General features: G+C 40.8%; 1 protein-coding gene across 1 annotated transcript; it reads right to left on the bottom strand.

Moving 5' to 3' along the window:
• Positions 1–31: 31 nt before the first annotated feature.
• On the bottom strand, positions 32–14,476 carry LOC136432424 (retinoblastoma-binding protein 5 homolog). The gene is made up of 16 exons (XM_066423698.1): positions 14,373–14,476; positions 14,234–14,259; positions 12,690–12,862; positions 11,845–11,985; positions 10,562–10,649; positions 10,053–10,124; positions 9,473–9,582; positions 8,596–8,715; positions 8,005–8,057; positions 6,910–7,010; positions 5,805–5,876; positions 5,051–5,168; positions 3,749–3,912; positions 2,360–2,489; positions 1,583–1,768; positions 32–1,070 (listed from the first exon to the last, which is right to left on the bottom strand). The coding sequence occupies exons 1-16, from the start codon at positions 14,389–14,391 to the stop codon at positions 979–981; spliced, it is 1,665 nt and encodes a 554-aa protein (XP_066279795.1). The 5' UTR covers positions 14,392–14,476; the 3' UTR covers positions 32–978.
• Positions 14,477–14,501: the final 25 nt, after the last annotated feature.

Genomic DNA, 14,501 nt, shown 5'->3' on the forward strand with positions numbered 1-14,501 from the left:
TCTTCTTGTCGAAAGGTAATAAACGTCACAGTTAAGGTCTTAAAATACTTTATTTACAACACAAATAATATGTAATTGAATATGTAAAGTTCCTTTGTTGTTTCTGTAACCAATATCCTGGTGATCTGTTTTCTACATTTAAGTTTGCTAAAGTTGTACAGTGTCTATTTGAACAACTACACATTAATGTAAGTAAGATACCATACTATGTACAAGTATTACATGTAACAGTACATCTACATAAGTTCCCAGAACTAGACAGCGCCTGAAAACTAAAAACATATTTTCCCACATCACGAAAAAAAGCTACAAGACAATAGGTGTATGTACATGGAAATTCAAAGGAAATTATCTCATACATGTGTATTGACTGCATTCCTTATAAACTGTTTTGTTGAACTACATGTAATAATAGGGTGCGTACAATAAATTTTTAATTCCGAATAACATGGTACTTTAAGGATAATTTCATTTCCCAAGCATCAGATGTTGGACACACACAGAATATCATAAGTCTGTATCATTTACAATCAAGTTGCAGAGTGGGTGTTAAACCAACATAAACCCCGACCAATCAATCGCTTTGAAACTCAGATTCGAGCCACGACCCGACAAATCGCTTTCTAAGTTGCTTTAACGACTGAATCTGGCAAAACAAACTCGCCAGTGAGATGCTGGAAGGTGTCAGCTTTTAAAAGATGATTGAAGCTGACCGCGACTTAACGTTTAAAGAAAAGTAGTAGAAACAAATTGTTTTCAAACGTTAAATCGTGATCAGCTTGTATCGTTTCTAAAAGGCCAAAATTGTCAATCTGAACACATTTTTAAAAAGCTGACACCTTCCAGCATCTCACTGGTGAGTTTGTTTTGTTAGATTTAGTCCTTAAAGCAAACTAGGAGGCAATTTGTCAGGTCATGGCTGATTCGAATCTGAGTTTCAAAGCGATCGATTGGTCGGGGTGACGTTGCTGCTGCCTCTCACTGCTCTACTGCTACAGTGTCAGACACTAACATCCCTTCACCCTGACTGTCCATGGAATCAGCTGTGGTCAGCACTCCCTCAGATTTACCTGCAGAAAACGGAAACAAGATTAATAGTAGTAATGGTTTATTGGTCAGAAATTACCCGTGCAATGACAGCTAGTGCTGAATTGCTGCAGGGTTTGCTATCACATAATACACAACAGATACATATTTGCTCCACACTTGCACTTTGTGGAACTGTCGCAAGGGTCTGGGAGGCTGCCATTTGGCACCAGCAAGTGACCTCAATACGACCTTCCCCAACCGAAGTCTGGTACCCATTCACACCAGGGTGGAGCCAGCTATATAGACACAAAAATATTGCTGTTTTGTATCTATTAATGAGCTTTTGAGTTAACCATTTACTGTATATGATTTTACATGTGTATCTTTTAAATTACATGTAAAATTTATGCCAATATGCAATTTTACATGTAACCGAATACTAGGACACATATGCTATGGGTTCAGGTTTAGTCCTGGCCTGAACCTCCAGACTTGGAATCCGGACCTGAACTCAAATATGAGTTTAGATACACAGCACTAAGCAGAAATGTACCTTCTGTCCCAGAGCTTGTTCTGTCCGGTAGGTCCTTGACCCTTCCCGATGTGATGTCTGCCAGTGCTGCCGCCCCCCGTGTGCCCTTGGACTTGCCCGAGCCCACCTTGCTGTGAGTTTTGGGCCTGCCCGCTTTCTTCTTGGCCTTGCCTTCTGAACCTTTGGCACACAACAGCGGGTGGATTTCTGCAAGGACAACAGACAAATTGATGGAAATTAACCTACGTTTTGTACCATAGGCAAATGGAATATGTATCTGATCCAGTAACACGGGGAAGGACCACTACTATTTTTGATAAGTGTGGTGGGTTCTTTAACATGCTCGAGGTGTGGTTGTCCTCAAAAACTGGACCTCCATCTAACGTCCTATCCGAGGGGCTGCCCTAGCTGAAGCTAGGTAGTACTCCTTTCCATCTGAGTGAAGTGAGGAAAATCATACAAAGTGCCTTTCCCAAGGGTACAATGTTAACGGGACAAATCAGAGGACCCCGGATTCGAACCCAGCATCTCTGAGTGCTGGGCCAAGCACCCAGTCACTGCGCCACCTAGACGCCACAGTACAGACAGATTTATTCCTGTCAACAGTGCAAGAAAAATTAGGTTCCTGTCAATAGCCTCAGCCTTCTTAGCATTATTGTAGATGTGTCTTCACCTTTATTGTTTACAATCCATACAGTCTGGACTGGGTTGACATCTTGAAAAGGTGATGGTCACCAGTGTTATGTCAATCCTTCCACAAAATGTGGTAAATCTGAATATTAATAAATAACTACTGACCATCTGCGGGGGCGTCATGGAGATGGATATCGTAGGTTTTCACCTTCCTCTTCTTGGGAGACGGCGCGCCGTCCTGGTGACTGGAGTGGGAGCGTTTCTTGGTCTCCACTGCCTCTTCCTGAGGGGGTTGCTGTGTGGGGAGGGAAATGGTTTTGGTCTTAGGGGCTAGGACATTGGAGTTTTCTTTTTACACAACCGGTAATGTCTGACGTTTTGGTGTCTCTCAGACAATTTGCTCAGAGCTTCTGAGTGCTGCTTCTCCCCGCTTCAAGGTCTCACACGGCAATTAGGCTATCCCATTGGAATCCATGTTATAATATGCAACTTTATGACTGCAAATTGTTCTGAAGATGTTTTGCTTTCTGTTGGAAGCACACGTGTCCGTCAAGCAATAAAAAAATATTTACCCAAATCTAACCTAGACAACAATATTTATCGCAATTTAAACTGCAAGTAACTACTAACCGCACGGGGCCAATGTTGTGCCGCCAGCGGCTGACGCCAGCGGCTGACCGCAGCACTCGTGCCAAAATGCGTACACGTCAGACCTATCGCTCGGAATCATTGACAAAACTTTCCTACCTAATCCTGACAGTAATAAACAAGCTTTCATCTCAAATTCTTTTTCTATCAGGTGGGGCCGATAAAAGGCAATTTATGATCCACCTAAACACACGCTTTCTAGCTATAGGCCCTGTTTTAGCCCGGATTCTTTGGGCATCTACATGCCGAGTAAGTCAGGTATGAGACCATAAGTAGCAGCAGAACTCCAGTCAGAAGCTCTGAAGAAGGTGTCTGACAGACACCAAAACATCAGCAGGTGAGACTGTACCGGTTGTGTAAAAAGAAAACTCCAGCGTCTGATTTTCTACCGACCTGATGAAATTATTTTCGTAAGGTTTTAGGGGCTGTCACTCAAACATTTCAAGTCATTTCTTCTAAGTCTGCTACCGTCATTGAAATAATTAGACAAAAAAATGGATGCTTACATATTCAAAATAATGTAGCATCACTCCCTAATTGTAAATTGTACAGTCTAAGCCCCCCCCCCCCTTTCACTAGACAGCGATTGCTGAAAATGATACATGATGTTAAAGTCAATTAGCCAGGTCCCATCCTCTGCAGTAACTGCTGGCTCAATATTTTCGCTTGCTAACCACCATGGTTAGCAACCGAAAAGATGTACCCAGCGGTTGCTACCAGGCTAAAAGGCCACACCAATTTAATTTCTTGGTTAACGGATTTTTATTTTAAAAAAAAAAAAAGTTTTTGAAAATGATTTTTTTTTCTAAAATTTTTTTTTTTGGAAGATAAAAATCCGTTAACCAAGAAATTAAATTGGTGTGGCCTTTTGCCCCACCCCAACGTTCCTAATAAAAGTCCATGTACCTCCTGGGGAGGCCCCCAGCCGACCTCCTCGGGATCATCCACCTCAGGAGTGATGGGGAGGTACAGGAGGGAGTTGTCGTTATCGTCCTCCTCATCTGAGGAGCAGAAGGCTGCGATGGCGTCCACTGTCGTCACATCCACCTCCTCATCTTCCTCCTCGGGACCTGGGAAAGGAGTTTGTTTATTTGTTTGTTTACGCCAAAAATAATTACTCAAGCAACTGGATAAAGTTTTGACGAAAGTCACTGACGAAAGACAGTGGATGCTGTCTGAAACATCTGTTTCAAAACTTTATCCAGTTGCTTGAGTAATTATTCTTGGCGTATCTTACTACCTGGATGTCTAACTTTCATCAACGTATTTGTCTGTTTGTTTGTTTGTTTGTATTGCATACCCGGTAAACGTAACACCAGATTTGTATTGAACAGTACAAGCTGCATTTCCAGACAGATTCTATATAAACCACACACACCTGGAAAAGGAGTTTGTTTATTTGTTTCTTTGTTTGTTTGTATTGCATACTCGGTAAACCGCCTCATAACACACCAGGTTTGTACTGAAAAGTACAAGCTGCATAGCCAGACAGATTCTATATAATCCACACACACCGTGAAGGACCCCTACTCTTTTCGATAAGTGAGGTGGGTTCTTTAACGTGGCCGAGGTGTGACTCTCCTCGGAAACACGGGACCTCCGTTTAATGTCCTATCCGAGGAATGTCCCTAAGGTACTCATTTACACGTGCTCGGCATTCAATTTCGGGAAGAGGTGCACTGGTGCAAATTTTGGGTGCACAACATAAGATTAAGTAACTTCAATCAGAAATTCTATAGCTAACTTTTAAGTCATACACTTATACTGGTACATGTAAGTCCAGCAAGAACCTGAACTTCTGGACTTGAATCCGGACCTGAACCTGAAAATGACTTTAGGTATGCAGCACTAATAGACCTCTTTCCAGTTACGGCCATTTTGAATTCCCAGAGGTCAGCTTGGGGTCATGCACCAAAACGTCAAAAACTGTGAGAAACGAATAAAAGTTTATCCCAAAATAAGTCAAAATGTCTACAACAATATTTTCTACAAATGAAAGGCACATATATTAGATTATTTCATCTTAGAGGGGCGAAATGTACCACCGAAGATGATATAACTGGCATTACAGGTTATAGACTGGGTCAGGTACTGCCTCGTTTTGGTGCATGACCCCGAGCTGACCTTTGGGAATTCAAAATGTCCGCCGTAACTGGAAAGAGGTCTATTGTACTACATGTATGATCTGACAATTGTTTTGATGCTCACCTTCTTTCTCCTCTACAGACTTGTCGTCATCCTCGATGTCAAACTCACTCTCGTGCTCATCATACTCCACGTTCTCATCAAGTTCCTTAAAGTCGGGAGCGAAGGCACTCCAGTTCTCCTACAGCGAACAGTGGGGAGGGGGGCAAAGTTGTCAACATGCTGGCCAGGATTTTGTATACACTATACTGTAAATCATGAAACTTTTGCGGTGGTTTTATTTACGCATTTTTTTGTTTCTTTTTGTGGTGACCTCTCCACAGTCAATTCAATCTATGGCACTGCAAATACATACATGCATTTCAAATGTATTATTACATATTAACTTTAATGTAAAACATTGTGAAAATCTTCTTTCCTCACTTGCTGTAAAATAAAAAAAATTGAATAATTTAACGGTTCTTGGTGGATGTCAATGTGCAGATCTTGGCACATTGGCGCACCAAATCCGTAGACTTAGTGTGTTTTGGGCACATGTTTTGACAGATTAGCCAAAGTGGCTCGGTGCACGTCACTACACCGTCTGGGAAGGTTGTGTTAAGTACCTTTCCCAAGGGCACAACGTCGGGGCATTGTGAGTATCGAACCCGGGATCTATTGGTTCTGAGTCCAACGCTCTAACCTTTACGCCACGCCGACGCCACTGCGTAGAAATAAATCACCACGAAAGTACAAGTATACTGTTAGCAAAATGGCTATCGCAATCCTCCTTTACCGACGGTTACGCTGAAGTTTTTGTTACAATTATGGTACTTACTACTTGGTTCTGTGCCCACACTGACACTACTCCACTGGATACCGAAGCAATGATAGGTCGCACTGGGTGCCACTGGGAAAGAAGAAAGACACAAGTTTGAAATGAGCTACTGGCATAAAAAACACATGAAAGGCTTTCAACAGAAAAGATGAGAACATCTAGCCACCCAACTCCAGTTTGTTAGTCCGTGCACCGTAATATCTGTACATGATTGAGTTTAAACTTGTACCAATACTAATTCAATGTTAGCACGTTCTGTTTTATTATTATCATTATTGAAGGAATACAGGAGGTCTTAACAGGTGCTATTTTTGGTTTGGCTTTCATCTGTCACACTGTATGACAAACGGTACCATAGAAAATATACAACTGACAACTGGCTTAATGGGAAACATCTTGAAAGATGCTATTAACCAAACTTATGATTCTGAGTGAGAGGAAAAGGACAATTGAACCATGGTAGCCAAGGAACCCAGTCCAATACCGTTTCCTCCCTATTGACACTTTGGCTTTCCTGTTCTCTCATTAATAGATTAAGCGAAAACTGTAGTTGTACTGAATACTGATACCTGTAGATAAAAGAATTCTAAATATGATTTGTTTTTACCATTTTGATGATGTCATCAAATTTTATTGCCCCTAATTTTCTCAGAGAAAAAATACAACACTTTGGTTCATACGCCTGCAATGAAACTATGTTTTGGATGTGCATACCGTAATGATCAAAGCTACAAACATACTAATTGTCTGTAGTTATCAAAAAAATAATTGTTTTTGCCTGATTAAGAAAAATCATAAGACTGAGATTAAAACAGGGAGGAGGAGGAACGGTCGCCTCACCTTTTTCTACAAACTAGTTAATAATCATATCAATTTAAACACAAACACTCATCGCCAGGACAGACACATACAAATATTCATATTTCCCCTGCACTATCCCCCAGTGGAATGACCTGCCTGGCACGGTTGTGACGGCTCCCACCGTTGAGTCTTACGGTGCCAGGCTGGAGGCCTGCCCGCCTTAGCCTGGGATCTCCTCCCCCCCTACTTTGCCCCTCGTGGGGTCATCTGGGGACAACAAATAAGACGATGAGGTATTTCTTACCACCACATCCAGCAGTAGCTCCCCCCTGGTACCATGCAGGATCTTCACCAGATTTCCAACCTGTTTCTCCCAGATGTACAGGGCATGTTGCCGGGCAGAGCCTGCAAAAACAGAATATGTTTATCATATCATATCATATTGTATCACACTATTCACAGGGCTCGAAATAGTGGGTGCATGTGCACCTGTGTGCACCCAAAATTGGAGCTGTGCACCTAATTTTTGACAGTGGGTGCACCAGTGCACCTAGATATATTTGTAGTTATGTAGGCTATAGGTAAAGGCACCAATGTACACAAAGAATACAGATCATATTCTCGAAATGTAAGTATCAGAAATAGCAATATAACCCTTTGTTGTACTTAACTTGATGTATCACTTGTTTGAAATTTTAAGGTTAGCTATAGAATTACAAATTGAAGTTCTTAAGAGCGTTAAAATTTGTAATCATGTTTTGCTGACATTCAACTTTATTCTATGTGGTACACCCAATATTCTTTCTGTGCACCTAATTTTTTGGGTTGGGTGCACCAGTGCAACTATTTCCAAAACTGAATTTCGAGCCCTGTATCATTGGTATGCCCTGTATCAAAGGACATTGATGTGTACAGCCCAAACACCGCTAGTTCTGCTATTCACGGTTTTATCATAATCTACAATTTAGATGGGGCTTGCAATACTGGGTACATGTGCACATTTGTAAACCCAAAATTGGAGCTGTCCAATTGTAATTGTTGACTGTGGGTGCACTGGTGCAGGGTTACGTACATAAATGTACTGTTGTACACACTAGGAAAATCTAGCAAAAAAGTAAACAGCATATTTTTTACAATCAAGTGTCAGAAAAAAATAAGGAAAACTTTGATGTATAGCTTGTTTAGGATTTTAAAGTTAGCTATAATAGAATTTCAGAATCAAGATATAAAGAGGGCAGGAAGGTTTGTAGTTAGGTTTTGCTAAAATTCTAATTCGTTCTATGTTGTACACCTAAAATGTTTCATTTTTAGGTTAGGTCACCTATTTTGAAAAATAAATTTCTAACCCTGTTACATATGTAACTTGTCAATGTTTCATGCAGTCAAGCGGAAGACATACCTGCTACAATGTACTCCCCGTCTCCTGAAAAGCAGCATTTCTTCCATGGCGTTCTGTACAAGACAAGATGAATATAGTGCTCGGTGGTGGTAAAGTAGTAGTATTACACTTCACTTTGACATGGAATGCTCTAGCTATGATGTTTTACATCATAAGCTATTCGCACTTCTCGAAACAAGTACAAGTTTTAAGAGTCTCGATGCTACAGACCGCTTTGAGTACATATTTAAATGCAACAATCCCTACAATGCAAACATAGGTAAATACATGTATCTAAACGACTGCTTTCACATTAGAAAAAATACTGAGACCAATGGTTAAATCAATGATTATAACACAATATCGAAAACGTATGCCAGCCCTTATTGTATTGTACTTGTAATTATGATGTTAAGTCTTCTTCTATTCTTCCACTTTGTGTTATGTTAACGCATACTTTGTACCATGTACAATTGTCGTGCAATAAAGTTCTTCTTCTTACATAGAAGACAAGTATGCATACAACTTACAAGTAAAATGTAACCTCAGCTCAGCAGCAAAAAAAAATCATATAACGAAAAGACGAAAAGACAAACGTTGAGAAACACCCACCTGTTGACCAGATCTTGTAGTTTCTGAATGGGCTCTGGCTCTCCGTCTTTCCCACAGGCCAGCACTTCTCCCCCCTCGTACACACGGATGATGCGGTCCGCCGTGTTCACTAGGAATGTGCTGTAGCCAGGTGGATAAGAGAATTAGTAATGCTTAGGTCCCGATTAGTGCTGCGTACCTAAACCCCGGACCTGATCCGGACCTCACGTTTAGGTTCAAGTCCAAAAAAACCTAAACGTCTGGAAACAAGTCCAGACTTGAAAAAAAAATCTCTCGCTTATACTCTCCTTTTTGTTTTAAACCATCTTAAACCTTCCTTAGATCGTGAAATTTACACTGGAAAAGTATGAAAACATTGCTGTTTTTGTGTTTATAAGTGTCTGAACTTTTGTGTTTACTACTGACTGTATATAATTTCGCATAATATATGTAGTTCTTAAATTGCATGTATAATATATGTATATGCCAATATGCAATTTTACATGTACAAATGTAACAGGAAAAAAAATGTCAGCTCGCATACGCCATGGGTTCAGGTCTGGACTTACATGTATAAAGTCCGGACATGAACCTGAACCTCTGGATCTAAATCCACTGGGTTCCAAACCACTAGTACTGCAATACCCCGATGTTGTGCCCTGGGGAAAGAAACTTTACATGACTTTCCTCACTACACCCAGGTGTGAATGGGTACCTGACTTCGGTTGGGGAAAGTCGTATTGAGGTTACCTGCTGGCGCCGAATGGCATCCGCCCAGACCCAGCAAATATGTATCTGTTGTGTATTATGTGATTGTAAACCCTGCAGCAATTCAGCACTGGCTGCCACTGCACGGGTAATTAGCCATTATCTTTATTATATCATTATCATAACTTACTTGCCCCTCCTGGCAAACTCTATAGACTTGATGGCGGTGGTGTTGCTTGTTCCAGTCGTCACTCTGAACGATGCTACCAGCTCCAACTCCTTTGTCTTTAACACAGTAACCTTTCAAAACAAAGACAGAGTCGTTATGACTTCCACAGAAAATACTGTAAATGCATTCGAGTTTGCATGGTTTTTATTTTGCGCTAAGGCGAAAATGGAGTTCGCGGTGGTTTTAAGTTTGCCTCAGCGCTATAGACAGCGCTACAGTATTGGACAAAAATATTCGCGGTGGTTTTAAGTTTGCGGTGAAACGGTTGCCGCGAAAACTGCGAACATAGAACCACCACGAACATTTCTGCATTTACAGTACTGTCAGGACAGTGTACAGCTGTGTTCAGTTATTCATATTTTTTATAATGTTCCAAATTACTATCTACATGTATGTGTTTGTATAGTGTGATTTCAATTTGTATGGTAACAAAATGACAAGAAATCATTACAATACATAATACTTACAGTCACATTTATGATAAGCAATATCTTTTTGTCACATTGTGTCAGGAGATAAACCTGTTTTAATTTTAACGCACCTTTCCTTTGGCGTTCCCTGTATAAACATGCTCTCCTCTTCTGTCGAAGGATGCTACTATGTTCAGGTCAGACTGAAATAAAAGATGACATGTAATTACTGTTAAGTGTTTGAACACACACATACACACACAGACACACAGACCCAGACACACAGAACACACAGACCCAGACACACAGAACACACAGACCCAGACACACATACAAAGACACACACACACACACACACACATGCATGCATTGAATTTACTCCATATACTACATGTTTGTAAGCAATAACAGATACTGTAGTTCGTGTGGTTTTAATATTGCGGTAGAGAGAAAATTAAGTGTTCATGGTGGTTTTATGTTTGCGTTGAAACAATAAATAGACAAGGGGGTAGGAGGGAAAAAAATTGTCTAAAGTTCACGGCAATGAGCTTACCGCGAACATAAAACCACTACGAACATTTCTGCATTTACAGTAACTGAAAAAATTGAACGAAAAACACATATATGTAGAGGACCTTACATCATCGTCTACTGGAACTACGGAGTGTCCGCCGTCCCTACAGACCAGCACTGGAGCATGTTTCATGGGGCACACCAGGAATCTAGAACTGTAACAAGTAGAGGAAACATTATAGTTACACACAATAAGACAACTTGTCATTCTATATTTATGCCATACATGATGAGGAGTTCTGGGGCTCCCCCATCCATGTGCAAGCATGTCCAACCCCCATATGATGGGGAATTAAAGACGTAAAATTGGAGAGAGAGAGAGAGAGAGAGACATAATCTGTTTGTTTATATCATCAAGACAGTTAGTTTACCTATCACAAAATGGTCTTCAAGCAGAGTACATTTATGTTTAAACTTGATGGTACTTTCACATGCATGTAGATGGCCTGGACTCTGGATATAATGCAATTTTGTCACTTTGTTGGCTCAACATTTCCCTAAAAATGTCCAACAGGTTTAATGACAACCACAAAGTTTGTTCTGTAAAAATGACAAAAGGCCTCTTTGGGACAGAACAGAACGGGCTTAACATGGTCTGATTTCTGTCGTTCTATTTGGTTTAAATTTGTACTTATATCAGATTCAGATTCTATTTCTTAACTACAATTATTACTCCCATGAATACTTTCTTCAGGTTGGTTCAAGACACTGAATAAAAAGACTCTTTTTACACAACCAAGAGATTTATTCCACCAAGGTTTTGGTGACCATCTGTCACAATTATTACTGTTATCTGTATATTCATATGCCATATTTATGTATGTTGTGTAGGGGAGACAGCTTGTAAAGGAGATCTAATATTATCACCTGATCTGTCTCCCCCTTCATTTTGTAATGGAGAAGTTTGATACCGTAAAATCCCTATTTACGTACACACTTTTTAAACTTTTCGGGGTGTGTACGTTACTAGGAGGGGTTCTTCCTCGGAAAAATCGCATATCAGCTTGAGAGTATGGTACATCTTCATGCAAATGAAGTGTAGAATGCTACCACACAATCAATCAGTAATAAAGAATAAATAATACATAATTAATTGTTTGACATTTTCTACCAAGAAACATTTTCTCAGTAACCCTTTAAGTCGGGAAACATCATCGGAAGGATGATCATGTCAACCTCTAACTATCCACCGAAATGCTGGAGAGGGGGTGCGTACGTTAGGAGGGTTTTTCCCCTGAACGTTTCAACGAGTCAGGCCCGCAACCGTCCCAAAATCGGGGGTGCGTACGTTAGGAGGGGTGCGTACTTAAATAGGAATTTTACGGTAAATAAACAGTGAAGCAGACTTACTTGTCTCGTGGATGGAACTGCACCTTGAGGACAGGTGAGGGGAAGCGGTACCTCTGCTCACAGTCGCTAGTCAGGACGTCCCAGATGGTCACATTGTTGTCTGTGGAGGCACTCAGTAACTTGTACCCATCTCTGCTCCAGCTGAGGGTGGGGTGGGGAGGGGGGCAGAGACATATATGAATAAAACTTCAACTACAGCAAGACAGATGGACTAGTTGAATTGCTGTACTATTCTGATACAACTTTACATGTACACATATACCAATGGCTTGGCAAAATACAATGTAACTTATTATGAGGATAATAAGTATCTTCTTCTCCTTTCGGTCCTGTTGGACGATCTGTTCAACGTCGATGGACTCGTCGGTGGGCAGCGATAATAAGTATAACTATTGGCTATTGTAACTGCCATCATCCATACTTGATTTCCTTGAAATTTTTAGAAATGCTAAAATTCAATAATTACAATGTTTTTATTTCAAAGTATCAAAGTACGTAAGGTAACAGTTGCTCAAGCAACTGGATAGGCTTTGGAATAGGTCACACTACATTTCGTCAGAGACCGAATGAGATGATTACTGGACCAGAAATCTCGTTCGGTCACTGACGGAACGTAGTGGTTGCTACCTAAAACGTCTGACTGTTTCCAAAATCATATCCAGTTGCTTGAGTAACTATTACTTTGTGTATCTTATTACCTGGATGTCTAACCTTCATTGATGTAAAATTTGAACTAGTGCTAACGTTTACTGTTATTACCACTGGTCATACTCATAGCTTAAGAATGCCTTTTCATGTCTCAAGAATCAAGCAACTGAATTGTTTCGGCCGAGGCGGTTTCTCACCTGACAGAGCAGACTGGATGCACGTGAGCGTTGACAATTTTGGCGATGCCTCGGGTGAGGAAATCCCAGATAACAATCCTCCCATCGTTACAGCCCACGGCCAGCAGTGTGCCTCGTCTGTTGAAGGCACAGGTGATGGCCAAACTGATGCTGTCCAGGGTCCCATCTGCCTCCTGGTAGAGGAACAGACAAGAAACGTGAGTTTAGTAACGTTCTATGTGCAGTGTACATAAACCCATGTTCAGGTTCAGGATTTAGATCCAGAGGTTCGGGTTCAAGTCCGGACTTTTAGGTCCGAAACTGTGGCATATATGTGCGAAAAATATTGGCATACATTTTACATGCAACTTGAGAACTATATTTGTGAAATTATACACAGTCAGTAGTAAACACAAAAGTTCAGTTATAAACAAAAAAAAAACAATATTTTCATATTTTTCGGCAATGTTTTCATATTTTTCCAGTGCAAATTTCACGATCTTATGAAGATTTAAGATGGTTTAAAACAAAAAGGAGAGTAAAAGCGAGAGACATCTTTTTAAAGTCTGGACTTGTTTCCAGACGTTTGTTTAGGTATTTTTGGACTTGAACCTAAACGTGAGGTCCAATCCAGATCAGGTCCAGGGTTTAGGTACCCAGCACTATTCTACAGGCTGTATTATCACACCCATCTGAGTAATGAGGCTGTTGCAACATGCTCAAGGCACCTCCTTAAACACGGGACCCCCATTTTACGTCTCGTCTGAAAGACGGTGCAGCTCCAATAAGGATACCCTTCCCGGGTTCGAGTCGGGATCTCCCAGTTAGCAACTAATTGGGACCAGGAGGCTCAACTGTTAATGTGCTATCGGCCGCTACTAATTGAGCTACAGGGTCGCCCTCGTAACTAACTGTACAAAACTGATGTTACGTCCTTACCGGTACAACACAAACAAAGAAAAACAAACAAACAAAACAACTTAGTGAAGGTACAAACTGTATGAACTATTCACTTATAAAGGTAAAGCAGTTATTTTAAACTGAGGTGAAGTATAATGCGTTTTGAAGTAGGTATTAGTAGTGCAATGTAGCTTTGCCACGGCTCGCATATTTAGCCAAGCACACCAGGTCACCCCAACTCTTCTCGATAAGTGTGTTGGGTTCTTTTACGTGCAGAGGTTTGACGCCTGAAGCTTCCTCATACATGAGGCTGCATGTAATATTCTATAATGGCAAAGAGAAATTTGCCATAGTCCATGTAAAAGCCAGGGGTACTATATGTATATTTGGATTTAATCGACTTTTGGTCACGAGTCTTTTGTTTTGGTTTCTTAAAAGACCCTGATTTGGTATACTAACGTTATTATTCAATTTTACCCTGCCCATGGCCTTAGATGGGTCTGCAACCCATCCCCTCGCAATGCAGCTATTCGGAGAAAGGGGAGGGGCAGTTTAGGTTACACAAAACGGTTTTAGACACAGGAAAGGTGGCTAACACAGCCCATCGAACGGCGAGCTGTACAGTAAACTACAAGTACATGGGGAGGGGGGCAACTCGAACTTACCTCTGGGTAGTTCTGTCCGAACGATTCTGAAAAGACAGAATAAAACACAGGCGATGAGAACAAAGCCAGATCATCAACATATCAAATCATAAATGTTAGCATTATCAAAAATATCATATATACAAATATGAATAAATACCGAGTAATTCTAGGTTCATATTTCGCTGGGAAATGATCTTTCTTTTTTTTCTGCACCGCCAAAACAAGAGAGGATGATGGGAAGGTAAGCTCGTGCCCAGGACAGTTTGTGCACGGAGCTCTGGGTACG

Source organism: Branchiostoma lanceolatum, chromosome 4 (assembly GCF_035083965.1).
Source record: "Branchiostoma lanceolatum isolate klBraLanc5 chromosome 4, klBraLanc5.hap2, whole genome shotgun sequence".
In the NCBI taxonomy this organism is placed as follows: Eukaryota; Metazoa; Chordata; class Leptocardii; order Amphioxiformes; family Branchiostomatidae; genus Branchiostoma; species Branchiostoma lanceolatum.